General features: G+C 38.1%; 1 protein-coding gene across 3 annotated transcripts in view; it reads left to right on the top strand.

Annotated features, from left to right (window-relative positions):
* Window positions 1-24,276, top strand: part of LOC126360492 (retinoid-inducible serine carboxypeptidase-like) — a 283,675-nt gene that overhangs the window by 100,914 nt on the left and 158,485 nt on the right. The window contains exon 9 of one of the 3 annotated variants that reach the window (XM_050007718.1): window positions 5,575-5,671. The exons of 1 other annotated variant lie outside the window; for it this stretch is intronic. In XM_050007718.1, coding sequence (XP_049863675.1) covers window positions 5,575-5,637 — 63 coding nt within the window. In that variant the 3' untranslated portion in view covers window positions 5,638-5,671. Of the gene's footprint in view, window positions 1-5,574; window positions 5,781-24,276 lie in introns of those variants that run through there. One more of the 3 variants, XM_050007717.1, reaches the window with a different exon arrangement.

Genomic DNA, 24,276 nt, shown 5'->3' with positions numbered 1-24,276 from the left:
TGCCTGTTGCCACTTCCCACCCCTGTTTACCCTTCTCCCCCCTTAACCTGCCCAGTTCTCGCCTAGCCTCATCTAACTCAGCCTGAAGGGCAGCAATTTTCCCCTCCTGTTCCACAATCTTCCTATCTCTACTGCATAGCCTACAGAACCACTGATGAGTCTCGCTCATTTTCCCAATTCCCACGCCACTACAGTCGCCCCAATGAAAAAAGTTACTACATCCATCACACCAGACCCCGGAGCTAACGATCCTACGGCACGTCAGGCACTTTACACTCATGGTACAAATCTATTTTAGTGACAGAAAGACAATTAAGTTACCGGAAAACAATGAAAATACGTGTACGAAAAATTAGGCCTACTCGCGACTATGTAAACAGTGGTTCAGAAGTTTTTTTTACTGGAAATTACTTAAGAGATGACGATACTCTACAGATATAAATGGGCAGCAAACGTATTTAGCACACTAAACTATCAGTAAATGCACTTAAGATTGCGGTATGAAGTTTAATCTGAAAACTCAAAAGTTCGGCCTGGCCGCGATATGTAAACAAAATGAACTTTACGTGATTACTGTGAAAATACGCGAGTAAGACAAAAACCTTTAATGGTATGCTTGCAGAGCACTATAATTAACGTAATAAATTAGTTTAAAGTGTTAAAAAACAGTTTATTACTACTTAAATTACTTATCTTGTACAAGAGCTGTGACTCAGACGTCCGTGTAGCAGGCGCAGGGCTAGTTACTCTTTGATGGTCAAGCCACCACCAAGCAGTGATGCCAAAACATAAAAGGCCCTGCCCACAGGAGCTGAAGTCATTTATTTGTCATCATACCTTACTGTTTTCTCATATTCCACACCTCCCATTTAATGTCTGCACATACGAAAACAAATATGAGTGCACAGTACACATTCTGCAACTTTCTCCTTACTTCATATTATTCTGTCACAATCATCTTTTCTTGTACTGCACAAGGAGCATGAAATGTCAATTGCCTAAATGGCATGTAACACTTCAACAGTATAATTTACATGTAAAATTACCATGTTCGAAGTTTTGCTACTTTATGTGAGTTCTTAATTAGTGGCCTAAAAGAATAATGAAGCATGTTATCTGCTTCAGTTAGTAATAGTATAATGTCAAATCCTAGAAACTAACAAGTATAATAGCTCAGGGCCAAAGGAATTTTGGGTGTGGTCAATATATTTTATATATATATGAATATATTATGAATATTATTTAAATTAATTAGTTTTCATAAAAAATGAAACAGTTTACCAGAAAGCATGAAATCAAGATTTTCTAATGAATGGTGTCAATAATCTCAAAACTATTCATTAGCTCATCTGAATTTTATCATTACACACTGTTGAAACAATTTAAGTTACCAATTTCTCTTAATGTATATACAGAAAATACACCACTATATCCAGATGACTCTAAATTATGACATGAAACATTGCATGAATAATAGTTCGGCATTTTTAGGTACTCACTACTTATACACTAGGGTGTACAAATAGATTCAGATTTTGTTGTTGTTTAATGAAACAGTGCTTTAGCTCATACACTGTAAGTTTATTTTGTCATTGCGTTTTTGCCCATACATATTTAACTTGACTATACAAAGACCACTATTCTTTACATGTGTACAGTGTGTGCTGCATGCCCTCTTGTGTTATGAAACATGGCCCTCCTTGTCAAGGGTTAATAACAAATAGTTAACTTGTCATATTATTGTTTGTCCTGGCATAACCTGTTACAATCATTTGCTGACTTGCTAGCTGTATCTGTGAGATACACATAAGTGTACAGGCTTAAGCTGTAGAACTAAAGCTCCCTTACTATACTGCCCCATCAGCAAGGATGCCCTCATCACTAGCATTGTCCCCTCCCCTACCTCAACATCTATAATGCTAGTTGTCAAGTAATATTGTAAATACTCCACTATTCATTGTCTGCTGAAAGACAATAGAATGGAAATTTACAAAACATTAATTCAAATGCACTTCTCTTCCCATTATTACTCACACACAGAAGCACTGTAGTGTAGTAGCATGATGATATTTATCTCTTGGTATGTTGTGGTAAGGAGGGTTGCACATTCCGCACCGGAACATAATTTTGTTGATAATCAGTGGCTTGTTTGGCACGAGTGGCTGTAGGTCGACACTCTCTCTACATGGCTGGCCATGGGACCCTGCAAATGTGTAGCCACATCTGGTGACCATATGTGTGCCCGCTGCATGGGACAAGCAGACACTCTCAGCTCCTTGGTTGGTGGATGGGAGCAGTCCTACCTCATGCATGCACTGACTAATACTCACCCTTACTTCTGCTGTTGCCATTAGCTCTTGAAAAGTCAAAGCTTGTAGTAAAAACAAGCTGTTCTTAAGCTTCCAGCATAACTTCAACCATTGACATGTAATCATTTGCACTTATCATTGACACTTCACTAATTCCCTTTCATCACAAATAACAGTTCGAAAATTATAATGTAATTTACATTAGTATGAGAAACCACTAGGTACAGTCTGTCACTATAGTGTAACAATGCTAGCAATTGGTTTTTCATTCTTTCATTCTTTTCATACCGTAGAACACTATTTCATCTCTCCTTTTTTGGTGCCCATTTGGTGTTTTCAAGTTAGATGCAGATCTTCTATCTTATTCTGTTTTACAATCTTATCCCTGTTTCATTATTCTTTTTTTTTATCACCATCTATTTCCTCTGATATGTTCTTTGTCCAGCATTTTGGGTTCATTTACTAATGTCCACATTATTTAATTTTGTTTCTCTTCTGGTCATGCTTCTTCCAAAAATACTGCCTCAGAATCTGCTCAGTTGTTATTGTCATTTTTGTGAACTTGTGCTTCGAACGCTTCTGTGTCTTCTGTTAACTTTGATGATACAATTTTGATGTTTTCTTCTTCAGTACAACTGGCAGGTTAACCCTCTGAATTTTGTAAAAAAAAATGTGACAGGATAGACTGCACATTGTAGATAAAATTTGCTGTTTTGTTTAACTGCGAATGACATTCTGCTGTGGTAGTTTCACTGTTTTTGCTACTTGACACTGTCTCTAATTCCTTTTCAGTGTATTCCTGTTTCTTTTTTTTCTTTTTTTTTTCATTTTTCTATTGTCCTCTGTGACTTCGTTCTTCACTCTTGGTTGTATAGTCCATCACATATTTCATTTGTTATTGTTACAATCTCCTTTATTCTGATTCCTTTAGTGTGCACTGATTGTTATGTCTTTCTTTTCTTTTGAATTTTCTTCTTTGCATAAATCTGTAAGTGAGTGAAGCACTTCATCCATGGCTGCAACTGTTTGACTGGTAGGGTCAGAGGAGAGAATGGCAGGGAGAAAGATCAAGCAACAAAGTCATCAGTCTCTTGATCCAGAAATAGAGACATTCATTGGTCTATTTGGGAGATTCATAACAGTAAAATTGAGAAGGCTAAACACATAATGGATATCTTTAGTACCACCAGAAATAATAGCAAGATGAAGTAAATAGGAAAATCAGCAGGAGGGCATTGCCAAGGCTCTACATGCAATGGAAAACATCCTACCCACAGCTATTCCACACCTGATCCATTACAGTCAAGGGTGCCCTTTATTCAACAGAATCTCCTAGGACAGAAAATTGGGTGCAGCAGAAAGGAGGCAAACCAATTCTAAAGGTGATTAAAAGTGAGTGAAAGAGTACTGAAAGAGTAGCCTGGTCAAAGAGGTGGAGCCAAGAACCCCCAGATCTAGCATACAGTAGGAGATTCCCCAGTACTAACCATCCTGGCCTTGCTCTGGAGTCAGATTAAAACCTTATAACTGAGAATAAAAACCACTCTCACAGAGAAAACTGAGAACCAGGCCAACCATCCATGAATCATCTACCAATATTAGAGGCCTTTAAATATGTCTGCTTGTGTCTGTGTATGTGCGGATGGATATGTGTGTGTGTGTGTGTGTGCGCGCGAGTGTACATCTGTCCTTTTTTTCCCCTAAGGGAAGTCTTTCCGCTCCCGGGATTGGAATGACTCCTTACCCTCTCCCTTAAAACCTACATCCTTTCGTCTTTCCCTCTCCTTCCTGAAGAAGCAACCATCGGTTGCGAAAGCTAGCAATTCTGTGTGTGTGTTTGTGTGTTTTGTTCATGTGCCTGTCTGCCGGCGCTTTCCCGCTTGGTAAGTCTTGGAATCTTTGTTTTTAATATATTTTTCCCATGTGGAAGTTTCTTTCTATTTTATTTAATCATACATAAATGTTGATATTCTTCAGATCATACTATTATAATCTGTCTTTGGTCAAAGAAGTTGACAGTACAAGTATCATTTTACCTCTAAAAACTTCTATAACATCTTCCATAGGCACAGGAAGGAGTCAGATACATGTGTGCACATGTATTCAGCAACCTACCACAGTATAACAAATAGCTTGTAAATAGTACTGAAGTCTTAAGAGTGAATTAAGTGTTATATGGTAGGGAACTCCGAATTCTTAAAGAAGGTCATTAATATTTACAACAATTTTTATTACAAAACAATTTTGACCATTTATAATCTTCAAGCACATAAAATAAATGGAAATATGCCCACAGGCATAATACACTCTCTATTCCGAACTTGAAATGTGCGCCACTGTTGTCCAGGCCATACAACAGTTAAATATTCACAGAACTATGAAAAGCCCACAGCAACAGTATGCCCATATCTTATTGTTCAAATTATTCCCTTAACAGGTGGATTATGAAATGTTCAAAATAGCAGTCACAATAAATAACAAAAAAGATTGACAACCACAAGGGATCATTACAATGTTTAACAATGACATGAAGGCTGTGGATCCATCTCTTACCAAACTCCTTGTACCTCAACAATATGAAAAAATGGATAGATTGCTTCTCACACCATAGACGATGCGCTGAGTCTCTAGATACAATGAAAAGACTGCTAAACTTTTAGTTTTTAAACACTTTGAAAACAGAAATATGTGCAGCCACCCACCCACACACACACACTTATTTCTTTCTTGACTTCCTTTCACTTAAAAAAAGATTATTTTCATATAAAATCTTAAAATTAAATCTTAGTTTATAATTAATATGAACACTGTATTTCATCAAGTTAAGTCATTTCATTACATTTTATCTCTGTGAAGATCGTATTTTTCATGTGTTGTCATGCACCAGATACTCATTTCCTTGGGATTTGTGTCATTCAATTCATGAAATATAACTAAAGGCCCATTAGTTAAGGCATCCAGTAATTGTTGGTTTGACACTGGAATGAACAACAGAAGGGGGAACTGTAAGATTCAAATATTTCACTATGTAAATTGTTGAGGTTGCTAAGAACAACAGAATTCTGAATGAAATCAGCACAAAATGGAAGTGATGGAAGTAGGATGAAAACAGTGAAAGGCTTAATGGTTGATATTTGCTGCTCAGGTACTGCTATCTAATCTTACTACTGTACTCTTATAAAAACAAGATTCTTTGTGATTTTTTTAGTATGTTAGATGAGACCATTCTTCAAAATAATTTATAATGTTTACTTCTTTATTTTAGGTTCCAACTGATAATCCTGATGGTGCAATTTGGCTGTTGAAAGACGTCACTCAATATGAGTAAAAACAGCCAAGGAAGAAGAACTGCTGTGAGATAGGTTTAATGTTTCTTGGGTAGGCCTAATATGTATTACTAGTAATTCACAATAAATTTTTCACACTAAGTTTTTCACAATAAATACATGAAATACACAATATTATCCTGGAGCTCGCAGTGGGCATCTTTGTGTTCTTTTAGTACAGTTGGACTCTCTTTAATATATTGGCAGAAGAGGACTTATTGGAGAGCCACTCAGGGAAATGAAAGGATGGAAAAGAAGGCCAGTGTGCATCCAGTATGCATACCAGAACATCTAGTCCAAGGTGCAACTGGCTGTGTATCATAGCTCTTGTTGGCATGAATGCTTGCTGCATTGGTTCTGAGGCCATCACCAGTTCTTTTAGACAGTTGGTTGAAGTGATGTAGGCAGAGCTAACCTCACTCATGAGTTGGAAACATGCCTCACTACAGCATCATATCCACAACCAACTGTGGTCCTCTTGTTTGGAGCCAAATAGGCCTAAACCAGTCTTAAACAATTCTCCAATGATCTCTGATGCACATTCCTCAGCCTCCACTATCAGATGGAGAATTGTAAATCAGGTGTGTACCCATAGACGAAGTAGCTACTCTGGTACCAATGTATGTATGGCATGCTCATAGGTGTCTTTTACTTACGAGGAGCCCCTCCATAGGCTCAATGATGAATTATCTTATGAAGCAAGAAAAAGATCAGCCATATTGCTCTCAGAAGAGAATATTAATCCTTGCACATTTGAAGGAGAACCTGTTAATGTGATGTCAGTAAACTGCAGGAGTATTCATGGTAAAGCTGCAGATAAATTTTTACTTATTAAAGGTAATATTTCTCATGATGTATTTGTAACAGAAAGCTGGCTCAAACACAAAGTGAACAGCAGCAAAATCCTTATCCATATCAGAATATATCTCACAAGGATAGGTTAGAAATTATAATTGGCGGTATATTTATTGCCATAGAGAACTCAACATTATCTCATGAGATCGTTACAGATTCTGAATGTGAACTAACCCGGGTGAGAGTAAGGATCAAAGATGAGTCAAAACATGATAATCAGATATTTCTATAGACCACTTGCTTCAGAATCTGTAATAACAGGGCACTTTAGTTAAACCTAGGAGACCATTGCAAGAAATTTCCATGATTGTGGTATAGTGAGAGAGGCAGACATCTATTTACTAGTTATAGAATGGGATAGTCATTTCTTTCAGCTGATGAAAAAAACAGGTAATGATGCAAAATAGTTCTGGGTTTTCTTTTCTGAAAATACTAGCTAGAGGAGCCACAAAGAATTCTAAAAAAAGCAGGGAAATATTTTTGCTATCTAGGATGAAAGAAAACAAATGCACAGTAACTTGGCAGTCAACATCAAAACATACAAGGGACAAAGATGTGGGGTACAAATAACATTCAAAACTCTTGTAGAATACATTTTACACCTTACAAACTGAGAAAGCTTTTGAGGGATGCAAAAGATTCACAGTGGTTCAATACCCATGTTACAAAGTTGCTAAAGAAGCATAGAGAGCTTTGATTTTATGCTGCTACTGGGTTCTTTAGAAATCCTGACAGGTTTACCATATGGAAACTTTATACTACTTGCTCTCGCTCACTACATGCTTCATCTTGCTGTCTCTAATGGAATTTATTCAGTGTCTGACTCAGTACACACACCTCTATGAACTTGTGTGCTGTTTTCACTGATTATGGAACTGGAGCATGTTGAAGGCTACACACATCTACGAATGAATATGATGTCAAGTGTGAATATTACTTACTGAAATGTTATGCAGGCACTGTGTTGGACAGAATAGTGATGGGACAGATGACTCATCCATCCTGCAAGAGGTGTGGGATTTTCCAGCATATGGTAGCGTTGTGACATCACACCGAGGCAATGGGTGTAAGGTTATCCATTGTGGAATTGTGGGTTCAATCAGGGAGGAGCAGTCATGAGACTGTGCTTATGCCATGCTTCAGAGTTGTTTAATTGAGCAATTCCATTGTGTCCATGAATACCAACAGGCCGTATACGTTCACCCATGCATTATACACAGATATATTGTTTGTGTATGGGTACTCTAAAGGCAGTGCCATGCAGCTGTGACAGAATACCAGAGAGACTTCCCTGATTGACAAACCCCCTGTGCCAGGGTATTTTCCAGGGATTTTCAAATATTACGTGAATCCGAAACACTACTTGATGTACATGAAACATCAGAACATGCTGTTGTCCACTCAGCTGAGAAGAGGGAAGACATTACTGCAATGTACAACAGAGTCTCACCACAAGTACATAGCACACTAGCTGTCACCTCAATATTCCACAAATGTGAATGCAGCACACATTACATCCTGAGGGCCTGTATTCACTCCACATGCAGCATATACAACACCTGCATGTAGGTGACTTAGTGAGCAGACAACAATTTTGTGAGGGGTTGGCTGTACACAGAGACTACATGCAATACATTTTATTTACAGATGAGGCTATTTCTACACACAATAGTATTATGAATACCCACAATTCGTGTACATGAAGAGTCCACATGATTCCAAGTTATGTTCTCAATTAATGTCTGATACGGTATGCTCGATGACCTGTGTTCGTGCCAAACTGCATGACAGCCATAGCATGGACATTTCCTCACAGAATATCTACTTGCACTTTTGGAAGATATGGCATTGGAGCAATGACACCAAATATACCTGAAAAATGATGGATAACCAATTCGCTATACCAGACAAGCATCCTAATAGCTGAATAACATATTTCCTCAAAAGTTGATTGGCCATGGCGGACCCATTAACTGGCTCACCAGATCATCCGACCTAACCCTATTAGACTTTTGCTTATGGGGCTGCTTAAAGGGGGATGGATGTGTACACTGCAAAATTGGATGCACATGAAGAACTTGTTAAGTGCACCATCGACACTGTTGCCCTTGTTGAAGCCCCCCAAGATAATGTTTGATGTGAAACGTAACGCACCCGCCAACCCATTGGCATGTGTAGTGAAATGGGCGGGAAACTTTTTGAACACCTATTGATTTACTCATTTCACAGACAAGCTCAAAGTTACAAAGACACGGAAAATCAAATTTTAAGGATATGGAAGGAAATTACCCTAGAAAGTTGATTTAAAAAAAAAATTGAAAGCCACATATTCATTACTGAATGAGCTGATTGGGAACTCTCCATGTGGAGACTGTTGCAATTTCAAAAATCACTGTGTGTATTTCTCAGGCTTATTCTGAATTCTTACAAAAAGGTGGAAACATTTGGTAACACAACATCAGAAGGAAAGCAAGCTAAAGAACTCATGATCGCACATGGTCACCACAAGGGAAAAGGAAAATTTTTCTGTTACAAAGATTTGTGAAACACTGTTAGAAATTAGGAGTAATGTGTTGCTACATAAGCACTGGAAGCGCAAGCATCTTATGCCTGTTGAAAGAGTGGAATGCCCAGGTGTCATTCAACACCATGTGAGAAGCCAATGATCAAAGCCCCAAGTCTCTAACATCTCACAATGGAGTTCAAATTATATGGAGGGAAAAAGGAATTAACATTACATGAACTACTGGAACTCACATGACTTTTGTCACCAAAGGGTTTAGAATAGCATAACCACACCATACTACCAGTTCATGAGGCAGTAGTTTGGATGAGAACAAAGTGCCCTCATGGAAATACTAATTGTTTTCATACACAGAATATTAAAAGGAAAGGAACCAGAATAAATTCTACTGAACATCACATACCAGAAATGAAAATGTTAGCCAGCTGGGGTGGCTGAGCGGTTCTAGGCGCTACAGTCTGGAACCACGCGACCGCTACGGTCGCAGGTTCAAATCCTGCCTCAGGCATGGATGTGTGTAATGTCCTTAGGTTCATTAGGTTTAAGTAGTTCTATGTTCTAGGGGACTGATGACCTCAGAAGTTAAGTCCCATAGTAATCAGAGCCATTTGAACCTTTTTTTTTTTTTTTTTAATGTTAAGTGTTATGATTACTAAAAGATGAGACATTCAAATACCTGAATCTGTAACCTACATAGAGCATTCGCAAGAACACATCTGTTTGCAATTGCCACTTTTGATAGACCGTCTTGAGCCAGTCAGTGCCAATGTTCAGTGTTGCAGTGGTAGTAGTGGCAAAATAACTAGCCAAGCCACATTACAGCCACTGGTCAACTTAATCGTCTAAATGCAAAAACGTGCATATCCTTTTGATGCAGACAAACCTCTCTGCTCTGCTCCTACAGTGCATCAAGTTGGCAGCACTATCACATCATGCTACATGTTCCAGTTGCCCACAAAAATTGCAAACTCAACTTAATCACACAAACAAGGGTCCTTGTTTTCAAAAACATGGCAGGTATACAAAAATCTAAACATATTAGATGTACACAACAACTTCACTTCCTTCCAAAGTCTTGTTACCATCACATGTTATATTGATTACTGAGAATGCCTATATTGAGAGCTTTACTGTATGAAGATGGATCCAGCTGGCTTGTTTCATCAGATGATTAGATTATATATACATTTTGTTCCAGTAGATCCATAGCGAGGAGTCCTCCAGAATGTAGGACATGTCTGATAAACAAGAATATAAAACAAATATTTAAAAAGAAAAACAAATATGTTAGTAAATAATTATTCACAAAGCACTTAAATGATCGATATAGTGGGAAGCATATGATAATTCTTAGGTTACCACAACCACACGTCATTGAATAGAAAAATAATTTTCCAGTACTAATGTACAATTATTGTATTGCTGCACAGAATTTGTACAGAAGTCAGATTGTACTAAAACTCCCACTATTTGATATTATTAGTATCATTTACACACCAGTTGGTCTACTAAGAAATTCATCAGTGGAGCAGGAGTTTGCTACCAATAAATCCTTTGGGCTGCTCTTAAACTGAACTTGGTTAGTAGTTTAACTTTTTATGGCTACTGGAAAGTTATTGAAAATGTGTGTTCTTGAATAATGGGCACCTTTCTGGACCAAAATAACTTTCAATGTTTGCAGAGATCCTTATTTCTAGTGTTGATTCCAAGAACTCAGCTGTTTGTTTAAAACATATATATCTGCTAGATGACAAACTTCATTTAGGAATAAATATACTGGAAGCATTAGTTAGTATCCCTGGTTCCCTCAACAGGCCTCTGCAGAATATTCTTGAGTGTATGCCACAAATAATTCTTGTTACATATTTTTGTTTTCAGAGATCCTTAGACTGGAATGCTATGAGCACTGATATACACAATTGAAAAATTCAATTCCTGACAGTAGGGAAAAAAAAGAGTGACTACCACCTATGAAAACACATTAAGTATTACAAAACAGACATTTCAGGGTTCTCTCCCTTCTGCTCTTTGTTCCTTTGTCTGTGTTTACTCATACACATTTTATAGCCTAGCACTAAAGACTGAAGGACTACTCATACATTACAAGGAATTACATTTACACCTAGTTCACCCCTGTATCATCTAAGGTCTTTTATTGTAAACTATCAACCTCATCCAACTTCCTTTCTCTTGGTTGATCTTGTGATAACCACTTCCTTGGACTATTATTTACACTGGTATTCCTGAATGACAGTTAATAGTGACTTTAGAATAAATGAGACAAATATAGCACATTGTTATTCTGATAGCACATTACTACTGTATACTCTACCTGGTTTCCATATTTGGGCTGGATGATGTATAAAGACCTGACTCTTTTGCCCCATAACTTCTTGTGAACATGTGCATTGCTACAGACACAGCGCTATCCCAGAAGCTTTCCTATTGCGTGATGATTAGGCATGGTGCTCCCTGTCACCAGAATTATCTTATACAACGAAAGTCACAAAGTTTTTTTCTCATTGGCACTGTAAGTGCTTAATGCAAACTCACTTCCGAATGACACCATCTCCTGTGGCTTCAGAGAAATTGTAAAAAATGCTTCATAAAGCTCAAATACTTCACAAACACACTCATGACACTAAGAAACCATTCAAAGCCTTCTCTCTTAGCAATACTACCATCATTCTCTACTGAGCTGAAATATGTAAATCACTACTGCTTTTACCACTCTGAACACACTGAACTCAATTTACCCAATTAAGCATATCAAACAGCTGTTGTACCACACACAAGAGTAGCTCATAAGGTTACTCACCTTTATACTGCACAAGAACACTGGCAACCTATTTTATATGTCAAGGATGGACAACTGCAAAAACTATTAGTCTTTATAAAATACACCTGGACCATGGTTTACTCCTCTGTTACTTGTAAGTGCTCAACCTTTGTGTGTGTGCGTGCGTGTGTGTGTGTGTGTGTATGTGTGTGTGTGTGTGTGTGTGTGTGTGATGAAGATACATTTGTCATAGCATAACAAACATATATAAACAATTCGAGAACAATGTATTTAATAATGATGACTCCTGATCTTCTTCTATGAAGGCCTTCATATTGTACTCTATGCTAATCTCTGATGTCCTCAAAATTTATGTGATTGATGTTCCTTTTGACACTATACCCCAGTATTGCCTTGTTGGTGTCCTACTGCTTACACTAGTCAATGTCATCCTGTTGACAGGAAACATGGTGTTGTGCTATTTTATTGGTAAGAATTTCAAAACACGAAACTGTCTGTTTAATAGAAAAACCTTGTACTAGCTTGGTGTAAAGTGAGGTTTAGAACTATCTTTATTATGTATGAATAATATTACAAAGCATATTCTATTGTGGTTATTCTATTTATTTATCTGAGGTATTCCTTATGGGCTTTGTGTGGTGACTAGAACTGTAGTGCAAGTGCAGCAGAGAGACTGCGGCACCACATGCAGCTCCAAGCAATATAAATGACTTTAACATTATACATAACAAAAGTATCAATATATATTGAAACTTCTTGTAATAGCATTTGATTCTAATTGACTGAGTGAATGTCAGCATCTGATCTGGATGTCACTTGAAAATTTGATTCTAATTGACTGAGTGAATGTCAGCATCTGAACTGGATGTCAGTTGAAAATGAAGTCTCTTGTCTGTATAGCCCAACATGCAATAAAGTCAGAATGTAACTCAAAGTTGTCAGAGTACTGATTTTGTAGATGTTGGTGCTGAATCAAGATTTAAGAAGATTCTATCGAGTTCGGAGTTTGATTACTACTATGGAGAAGATGTTTAGTAACATACACATTCAATGAGCTCTCACACAGTCTCATGTTGCACTCATTATTTTGGAAATTCATACATCGAATGTCTATCCTGCACAAAGGAAACTTATAATTCGGTGGCCATGCATCTCTATTGGAAAGACTAATATCACATCTGAATTTAGCATCCAGGGTGCTGCGTCCATGGTTCCTCTCCCATTTGTGGTCATTATGCCTCCCTGAATTTTATGGGAGACAATTTCTAGGCCTGCACCAATTAACAGAGCATTGCTCATGGATGACAAAATGCCACCATTGTATGGCAAATTCAAATTTACTTAAATGTTGCTTTTCACTTTTTTCAGCAACAGCAGGGAAGTAGCTAACATTATTTCACTTAAGGGTTTCTATCAGAGAATCAAGATATCTTTCAGGTTTCCTCAGTCTCTACAGTCTTTTTATATCGAAGTTACGAACAGAAACTTGGCCTGTACTACTCACAGAAATTTAAATAATATAAATTATGTTGGCTCCATAAATAATAGGAGTTATTTCAACTAACTTTTCAAAGATAGTATTCACTTTTACAGTTCTCATCTCATTCTTGTTGTACAGAAGCTAGATCACAATAGAGAGTTATTATCCACAAATATTAGGCAGGCTTGTAGTCATTTTAATACTAAACAGACCCATATGGTGAGAAACAAAATAAAGGATTTGGTATCACATGTTTCTTCCAGAAATGACAACGTCTCAGAGGAGCCAGTTCAGTATCAGTTCCAAGGAATCATAAGATGCATATAGGTACTGATTTCATTCCATCATTTCTTTGAAGTATAGAATCAGATTTCAGTGGGCCAAGTACATATAATTCAGCATCATCAGAACACTAAGTTTAACTCAGCCCTGCAGACTCTTCAACCAATACTCTGACAGAACTCTTCATATGAACAGCATTCATACACAATCAGACTTGTCCAAGCTGCAGCTTTGTCCTGTAATGTACGTGGCTAGAAGGAAATTTAATTTTTAACAGTGCGCCCAGAAGAGTGGCCCAAATGGTCATACTGTGATTTTCTGTAGTTGCAATGTCAGTTACCATTCACACAGGCCGCCACAAATTAATCGTATAGTGCAGGCTGTGGCATTATAGCTGTGATGAGAGTTAAGTCAGGTCGACACATGCAACAAAAGTGCTGCCACAGCTAGTGGCATACTGCAGTTGTACGTGTGAACTCCCAGTTTTTAGTGGCACAACTTAATGGACATCACTTTTCTCATGCCCCAAACAGTTCAACTTGGTTGACTTTTTATGTCACTTTCGTTCAACCACTGCTCCCTGATGGCAGTATTTCGAAACACAAGCTTTCTGGTGCAGTTACTGCGGAGTAATTGCTGTTGCACCCATTTGATCTTAGTATGTTTTCATTTTATTCGCGAAAAAAGTGAAAACAGTGCTCAACAGTCTTCTGGAACAACAAGAACAGCAACCTATGTTTGATTTTCTGCAGCAGTGTGTGTGTGTGTGTGTGTGTGTGTGTGTGTGTGTGTGTGTGTGTGTGTGTGTGTGCGTGTGTGTATGGGCAATATTTAAAAACCAATGATGTATTCCACAAAGGTAAAAGATTTTTGAATTCATAGATAAATAAACTTAATACCTCCACCCAAAAAAGAAGTGGCACAATCTTGGTGATTTGTGTGACCAAGCGTTATATAAATTGTGGATTATATGCAGGAAATAGTTCCAGAGTGTGCCGTGGCAGCTCTTAAACTGACAATTAGGTATTCGAAATGCCATACCAACGAATACAATAAGATTCTGCATCTTGGAAGAGTGCCACATCTGTAGATGATATTTACATGCTGTCTGTTGTACGTATGTATTAAACCAGGGACCTAGAAACAATGTAGAGGCTTCATCCCGCCATAGCCCTCAGTGGTTCACAACCCCACAACAGGCCACAGCAGTCCACCCACCCCACCGCCACTCCACACCAAACCTGGGATTATTGTGCGGTCAGCCCCCAGTGGACCCCCCCCCTCCCCCCTGGGAATGTCTCATACCATACGAGTGGTAGAATAATCATGGTGTATGCTTACGTGGCAACAGTGTTCACGAAGCAAAAAAAAAATGGCTCTGAGCACTATGGGACTCAACTGCTGTGGTCATCAGTCCCCTAGAACTTAGAACTACTTAAACCTAACTAACCTAAGGACATCACACACATCCATGCCCGTGCCAGGATTCGAACCTGCGACCGTAGCAGTCGCACGGTTCCGGACTACGTGCCTAGAACCGCGAGACCACCGCGGCCGGCTCACGCAGCAATCGGCAACACAGTGTAACTAAGCGGAATAAGGGGAACCGGACCGCATTCACTGAAGTAGATGGAAAATCACCTTAAAAACCATCCACAGGCTGGCAGGCACACCGGACCTTGACACTAATCTGCCGGGTGGATTCATGCCAGGAACTAGCATGCCTTCCCGCTCGGGAAGCAATGCGTTACACCGCACGGCTACCCAGGCAGGCTAGCTGTTTGTTAGTTTGCCAGAACTGAAAATTAGGTATTCGAAATGCCTGTACCAACTAATGCAATAAGATTCTGCATCTTGGATGAGTGGCGCACCTGTAGATGACATTTACATGACAGCTGTTGGTTAGTTTGCCATTGTAGAGAGCATTTTCGTCTCCAAGTGTTATTTTTTTACATAAATATGTTTGTTGCAGCTGATTTATTCCTGTGTGAAATCTATTATCGGATCCAACATTTGGATTTCGTCTCCCTTGTATGTAACTCACGTCACAGCTCTCATGCCATAACATGCACTATAATATTCATACATGCCCGTATGATTTCAATTGATGCCGTATTGTAAGCTGTCCAACTAAATAGAATTTGTGGAGTCCCATGTGAACTATAGCTCATGATGCCACTATGGAAAGGCACAAGATGTGGCGGTACATTACAATTCGCGTCACGTAGGAAGGCAGCCATATTTTCAGTCGTTCTGCACATCCCCCACCATTAACAGCTATCAGCCAGCTAACAGCTAGCTAGAGGTGGCAAAAAATAGCGTAACTGATAGAAATAACCTGTTATTGAGAAGCAACGGTTACTGCGATAATCGCTCCTCTGGTTCTGGCAGTTATTTCAATAACTGTCTTAGTGTCAACAGTACATCGTACCATCTGTTGACCGAAGATCATACTGCGCGTTTGGAAGGCATTCTATAGGCCATGGGAATAGCTGTGAGACTGCGCGCCATCTGTTGATAAGAACTGTGTACTATTTTGTGTGCCTTCATTACTTTTAGCATAAACAATTAAATAATGTCCGAGCAGTGGCTGATAGAAGCTGCAGTACAGGCATTAACAAGTACAGACGATCCCTTGAGCCACCGCCTTATGTCTTAATTTAGCTTAGATGGGTAGTACAAGAGAGTTACCATAAGGAATTTGAGTGACTATGGAAATAACTGCCAAAGATCGGTATTCTCCTCTGGCAGTTATCGTTATTGGCTCACAGTTTTCGTTCTCTGGCAGTTATCGTGCTACCACTACAGGTAATCTGGAAGTTGGTAATGGAATAAATGTGTGTCTGTGTTCCTCACACAGTGACTCCAGTCTTAGACCCCGGTGATATTTCCAGAAAGGATAGTTACTGGAGCTAACAAATATTTTCATACTTCTTCGGAAGTAGCCGCTGGCCATCGTGAATGATGTCAGAAATTATAACATAATACATTTGAATATAATAATTATTATCCTTATCATTTGTCAGGAGATTGTCAAAATATGTGAATATATTACAGTAACTGCTAATATTTACAGAATTGATATATTTCCAGAATACAACACAGTTACGCACTTTTAATAAATTTATCATTCACAGAATACTCGATCATCATGACTGTTGTGACCAAGTGCTGTCAAAACTGAAATATAGCAGAATTTTTGCTTAAGCTGGTCTATCAGTCTCTGTTAAGATATTCATCTAAAGAGTAGAAGGAGGGGTCAATGGATGCATCTGATTCCACCCATCTGCTTCGATGTAAAGATGTTGTGTGAGGATGTCATTACAGTGTTTATGAGTTGGTTTGTGTGTGTGTGGGGGGGGGGGGGGGGCTGGCCCATCTAGAATGCATATGCAGTGCCGGAATTTGTTGGTCGTAATTAATTTTTTTTTCTGGTTGTGATGTTTTGTGTATTTATGAAGTACTGAATGTGTTTTAATTTATGTAGAGATGTTTGATTTGTGGATTTTTGGGGTTGTGGTTTTTTTTTACTGTTGTAGGTGTTGTTTTTTTGGGATCAGTAGTTGTGGTGGACCTATATAGGTCACCGGAAATGACCGATTCCCATTTTCATAGTCGTAGGTGTTGATGTCTTGGTATCATCATCTGAGGTTGAACTATGTAGGTCAAGGGAAATGTCCGATTCCAATTTTCGTACTTTTAGTTGTGGGTACTGGCATTTTGGTTTATGGTTGACCTATATTGTTCAAGGGAAGTGTGCAATTCCTGCAGATTTTGTTGGTGTAGCGGAATGCTGTATATGTTTTCTTTTCTTTTTGTTCTTCATTTTGTATTTTGGGATCATGGTTTTTTTTTTTTTTTTTTTTTTTTTTAAGCTTTTCCTCATCCTAAAACCCCCAACTTCCCCCAGTTGCCCCATTGGCTTGATTGTATTTTTGGTAGGAGATGTTATTGTATTATTTATATGTATCTTCTTGTTCGTTGCCATGTGTATGTAGTGACGTCATAGACACACTTAAAATAGATATTTCCGGCATATTGATGACGTCCTGGGTCAAAGCGCATGTGTGGAATCAGGCACCTCTGTATCAAAGAGTCTTTCAAACACTCTGTAAACTGTGCTTTATCTGAAAACAAGTTTTTAATGGTTGCTGATTTGCTGGCAGTTTATTGAAAATGCATGTTCCTGAATATTGGACCCCTTTTGGATCAAGGTAAGTGATTTTAGGTCTTTATGTAGGTTGCTGTTCCTATTTCTAGTACTGATATTATGTATTGAGTTATTGGTTGGAAATACTTGTAACAAATTTCATTAAGGAATAAATATACTAGGAAGCATTGGATAGAATACAAAGTTCCTTGAACACGTTCCTACATGATGTTCTTGAATTTATATCACAAACGATTTTTATTACACGCTTTTACATGCTAAAAACTTATGCTACGTTTGATGAGTTGCCACAGAATAAGCTCCATTATGAAATAATACAGTGAAAAAATGTGGTTTGCCCTTCCCAACTGAATTTATTATCGAGTTGTAGTCCCAGAAATGTAACACTGTCAATCTTTTCGATCTGCATGTCTTCATATGATATAAACATGCTGTAGCTGGAGAAATCGAGCAGTTTCCAAATCTCACATAAACCTTTCCCCAATAGGTCTATCTTTTACAGCACAGGAGTAAACGAATCTGTCACATTACGTACATTTTTTGTTGTGCTACAAGGCTGTACACTTTATTCTATTATGTGAGCAGCACAAGAAATTAAGCTTCGAATTTATCCTACAGTACTCAGTTTACACATTATTTCATACTTAAAAACGCACGTTGTTAACATTTTACTTAAACAGTGCTGTGGCGAAGTTCCGCGTACTTTCTGTAACAGCAGCGAAAATAATATTTCTAATAGCGACCGATAACCTACAAACATATAATATGAAACACTAATAATCGTTCTAACATCAACTAAAATGTACCCGGAGTTAATAAGCTAAGGTTATGACACGATTCATACGACATTCCTGCCATTTCACACTACTCGCAGTTGTACTGATAACTAAACTAATGGATTCCAACTATGTCGTTATTTAACTGTAGCCCCTCGCGAAATTCGGTATTCGCTAGCGAAATATGTTGTTGTTGTTGTGGTCTTCAGTCCTGAGACGGGTTTGATGCAGCTCTCCATGCTGATCTATCCTGTGCAAGCTTCCTCATCTCCCAGTACCTACTGCAACCTACATCCTTCTGAATCTGCTTAGTGTATTCATCTCTTGGGCTCCCTCTACGATTTTTACCCTCCACGCTGCCCTCCAATGCTAAATTTGTGATCCCTTGATGCCTCAGGACATGTCCTACCAACCGATCCCTTCTTCTAGTCAAGTTGTGCCACAAACTTCTCTTCTCCCCAATCCTATTCAATACTTACTCATTAGTTATGTGATCTACTCATCTAATCTTCAACATTCTTCTGTAGCACCACATTTCGAAAGCTTCTATTCTCTTCTTGTCCAAACTATTTATTGTCCATGTTTCACTTCCATACATGGCTACACTCCATACAAATACTTTCACAAACGACTTCCTGACACTTAAATCTATACTCGATGTTAACAAATTTCTCTTCTTCAGAAATGCTTTCTTTGCCATTGTCAGTCTACATTTTATATCCTCTCTATTTGACCATCATCAGTTATTTTGCTCCCCAAATAGCAAAACTCCTTTACTACTTTAAGTGTCTCATTTCCGAATCTAATTCCCTCAGCATCACCCGACTTAATTCGACTACATGGCGAAATATAACTTGGCAGTTATTAATAACCATTAACAATAACGGTTTTCAAAGAATAACTGGAACTGTGATAACGGTTACTCCAGAATAACCGTTTGGCCCACCTCTAGTGCCGTCACTAAAAATTAACTAGAAGTTCCAGAAAGACCTGAAAGACGCAAAAGAACGCGTTCAGCTGTTGGAAAATACAGTGAAATACCTATCTACACCATCACAGAAAGAACTTGAAAAATCCCTAACCTACAACGAACCAAAGGAAGTGCAAAACCTAAGATTAATTGAGGCAGATCCCAGTTACCCTTTAGAAATTGTTTTCATTATCTACCCTTACGCAGTGAACTTGAAATGAAAAAGGTTGCCAGCCCCGATGAATCATTTCGATCTGTAGTGGCAACAAAGAAGTTGAAGTATATCTTAAGAAACCAACTGTCACGAAATGAAGGTAACCAAGCAGTGCAACATAGTAAACAAAGGGTTTTCAAGAAGTGTTACTATAGTGTTGCTTTCTAACAGCAATGGCACAGGAACAGCTTCATTACCAACAAGATTTTAATAGGACACGTGTGACGAAACCTGGAGCAGGATTACAGGAAATACTGAAGGACCATAAAAACAATAATGAGGTGTAGCAAAATCATTGTATCGTGATAATAGGCGCCGCGTATGATGTATATAGAAGTGAACTGAAAGTTGCAACAAGAGTATTAAGAAAGATGCTTTGTATATTCGGGGATCAAAAAATGATTGTGCTAGACATATCATATAGGCATGATCTTATTGAATCGTAATGTGTAAACAAAGAAATCCACAAAGCAAACAGGGTTTACAAAAATATATGTCCATCCACTTTTATTGCTGTTTGTCTCACACTAAATGATATAGAAAGAAAGCACTTTACAAGACACGGAATGCACCTAAATAAGTGGGGCAAATCATTAATCTGCCAGAGGATCAAAATGTGTGTGACGATTGTTTTTTCTAGAAGTGAGAAATATGACACAATTGCACTGCCAACAGCAAAAGAGATCCGCAAAGTATGTTGCACAAGCAAGGCTGTCAATGTCGTGCAATACACTACCTGCCTAAAGAATACAGCTGTAGCAGTACTAGAACATAGAGAAGGATCGGCGATCGGATATACAGGGTGGTTCATTAACCGTGACTGGGCTAAATATCTCACAAAATAAGCGTCAAACGAAAAAACTACAAAGAATGAAACTTGTCTAACTCGAAGAGGGAAACCAGATGGCGCTATGGTTGGCCCACAAGATGGTGCTGCCATAGGTCAAACGGATATCAACTGCGTTTATTTTAAAAAAAAAAAAAAAAAAAAAAAACAGGAACCCCCATTTTTATCACATATTTGTGTAGTACATAAAGAAATAAGAATGTTTTAGTTGCACAAAGTTTTTTCACTTTGTGATAGATGGAGCTGTAATAGTCAAGATGTGGTATCACATAACATTCCGCCAGTGCGGACAGTATGTGCTTCGTGATACATTACCGGTGTTAAAATGGACCGTTTACCAATTGCAGAACAGGTCGATATCGTGTTAATGTATGGCTATTATGACCAAAATGCCCAACGGGCGTGTGCTATGTATGCTGCTCGGTATCCTGGACATCATCCAAGTGTCCGGATCATTCGCAGAATAGTTCCGTTATTTAAGAAAACAGGAAGTGTTCAACCACATGTGAAACGTCAACTACGACCTGCAACAAATAATGATGCCTAAGTAGGTGTTTTAACTGCTGTTACAGTTAATCTACACATCAGTAGCAGACAAATTGCGCGAGAATCGGAAATCTCAAAAACGTTGGTGTTGAGAATGCTACATCAACATCGATTGCACCCATACCATATTTCTATGCACCAGGAATTGCATGGCGATGACAGTTCTACCACTGGGCACAAGAGAAATTACGGGACGATGACGCATTCTATTTAGCGACGAAGTGTCATTCAGCAACAGCGGTAACATAAACCGACATATTATGCACTATTGAGCAATGGAAAATCCACGATGGCTGTGACAAGTGGAACAACAGCACCCTGGCGGGGTAATTTATGGTGCGGCATTATGGGAGGCAGTATAATTGGCCCCCATTTTATCGATGGCAATCTAAATGGTGCAATGTATGCTGATTTCCTACGTACTGTTCTACCGATGTTACTACAAGATGTTTCACTGCATGACAGAATGGCAATGTACTTTCAACATGATGGATGTCCGGCATATAGCTCGCCTGCGGTTGAAGCGATATTGAATAGAATACTTCATGACAGGTGGATTGCTCGTCGAAGCACCATACCATGGCCTGCACATTCACCAGATCTGACGTCCCTGGACTTCTTTCTATGGGGAAAGTTGAAGGATATTTTTGCTGTCGTGATGCACCAACAACGCTTGACAACATGTGGCAGTGCCTTGTCAATGCATGTGTGAACATTACGGAAGGTGAAGTATTCGCTGTTGAGAGGAATGTCATTAAACATATTGCCAAATGCATTGAGGTAGACAGACATCATTTTGTGCATTTATTGGATTAAAGTGGTATTTACAGGTAATCACACTGTAACAGTATTCTCAGAAACGATAAGATCATAAAGGTACATGTATCTTTTATTTATTTATTTAGTTATTCGTCCGTGGAACAATAAATATTCTATGGATGTCGTCAGTTTACAACACATGAGCACACATTTACATTTACAATGAAACAGGTTTCTCATATTTTGTGTAGTTTTTATAACTAGTCATAACACATTTATAATTACATAATATTTTGGTGATAATGTCATATGTTGCTATTAATCTACATCTATAAGAAATATTCTTTTACAGTATAACAACTTTTACTTACTAAAAAGGTTTTAATCTGTTGTCTGTAAGTGAGGTGCTCATTTATTTCTTTAATTTCTTGTGGTAATTTTTTATACAGTTTTATCCCATTATAAAATATACTTTTTGGAGTCTTTGCCTTGTTCTTTCTATCTAGATGGAGGTGGTGACGAGCTCTTGTTTCATGGTCATGTATTAGGCTGTTTGTGTTGTACATGTTGAGATTTTTCTTAATGAACATTATGTTCTGAAAGATATACTCACAAGAATCAGTTAGAATGCCTAGCTTTCTAAAGAATTCTAGACAGTGGGCCCTGTTGTTGCTGTTTGGTATTATCCTTATGGCTCTTTTTTGTACTTCGAACACTGTTTGTATGTTACTGGCACTTGTTCCCCAAAACATGATCCCATAGCTGAGGACTGAGTGTAGATATCCATTATATGTTATTTTAAGACAGGTATTATTGCATACCGATGCAAGGATTCTTAGAACATAGCATGCTGTGGATAATTTCTTTGCCAAAATGTTGACATGGTTTGTCCTTTTCAGTTGGCTGTCTACATTCATCCCTAAGAATTTGGTACTTGTTACACATTCTAATTCATTATTATTAACTTTTATTCTGGTGGCATTGTGTGTTTTGTTCAACTGGAAGTTAATATAGTTAGTTTTCTTTTCATGTAGGGTTACTTTATTTTTTAATGACCAGTTGTGGACATCATTGAGAGCCTCGCTTGCTCTTTCTGACAGTTGTGTTAGTTTTCACCTGATATTACTATGTTGCTGTCATCAGCAAAAAGTATTTTTTCTCCATGTCTGATACTTTGTGGGAAGTCGTGGGCCTAATACACTTCCCTGTGGGGCGACTATATTCACATTTTCTGGGTCAGACAGGTGTTTTATAAGGGAATTGTTTGAAACTTGTGATAACTCAACTCGTTGAACTCTGTTTTCCAAGTATGATTTGAACCACTTCTTTGTCACACCTCTTATTCCTATTTGCCCTAATTTATGTAGTAAGATTTTGTGGTCAACTGTATCAAAGGTCTTGGACAAGTCTAAAAAGATACCACTTACATTTTCACCTTTGTCCAGTGCTTCTACAATTACTTTAGTGAACTGTGCTATAGCAGATTGTGTGCCTTTTCCAGGCCTAAAACCAAATTGGTCATTGGAAAGAAGATTATATTTATTCAGGTAATTTAGCAGTCTCTTTTTGACTAGTATTTCTATTATTTTAGAAATGATAGACAGTATAGAAATCGGCTTGTAGTTCTCCACATTTTCCACATCTCCGTTTTTATGGATAGGTATAACTTTTGCTTGTTTTAGGTACTCCGGAAAGCATCCAGATTCGAAAGATTTATTAATTATGTCTGTTAATGGGCCTTTATGGAGTCTATACATTCTTTAATTATGCAGACTGGGATTTCATCAAGTCCTACTGAAGCTTTATTTTTTAGTTGGTGTACTACTAGTGCCACTTCCCTTTCTGTAGTTGGCAAGAGCACCATCGAGTTTGTTGGCTGGTTCTGAGTAGGTAAATCATAAGTATCTGGAAATTTCTGCTGTAATTTTTTTGCAATACTACTGAAATATGAGTTTACAAAATCATTTAATTTTTTAGGCTTACCTACTGGTACATCTTTGTTTTTAATATGTGCATTTAGGTCCTTTTTAGCAGAGTTAGATGTTTCCTGTTTGACGATGTTCCAGGCTGGTTTGCTCTTGTTTTCAGCTTCAAGTAATATTTTGTTGTTTGAAGGTTTTTTGCGGCTAGCAACACCTTTCTGTATATTTTCCTGTACGTTTTGTAGAATTCCGAGTTACATTGAATATTTTTTATGGATTTGAGATATCTAAGAGTTTCTGAATATTGTTTGATACCTGTAGTGACCCATTGATTTCTCTTTGTAGTTTTAATTTCATAAAGAGTTTTGGGAAACATCTCTTCAATCTGAGTTTAAAAATTGACATGAACTTGATAAATTTCTGATTTGCATTGGTTTCTGCATAGACTCCCCCCCCCCCCCCCCAAATCTTTATATTCTAGCTGGGATTTAAACT

This window comes from Schistocerca gregaria, chromosome 1 (genome assembly GCF_023897955.1).
Source record: "Schistocerca gregaria isolate iqSchGreg1 chromosome 1, iqSchGreg1.2, whole genome shotgun sequence".
Lineage (NCBI taxonomy): Eukaryota > Metazoa > Arthropoda > Insecta > Orthoptera > Acrididae > Schistocerca > Schistocerca gregaria.
Note: the sequence above shows the minus strand (reverse complement) of the source record. Positions and strands in the feature narration are given on the sequence as shown.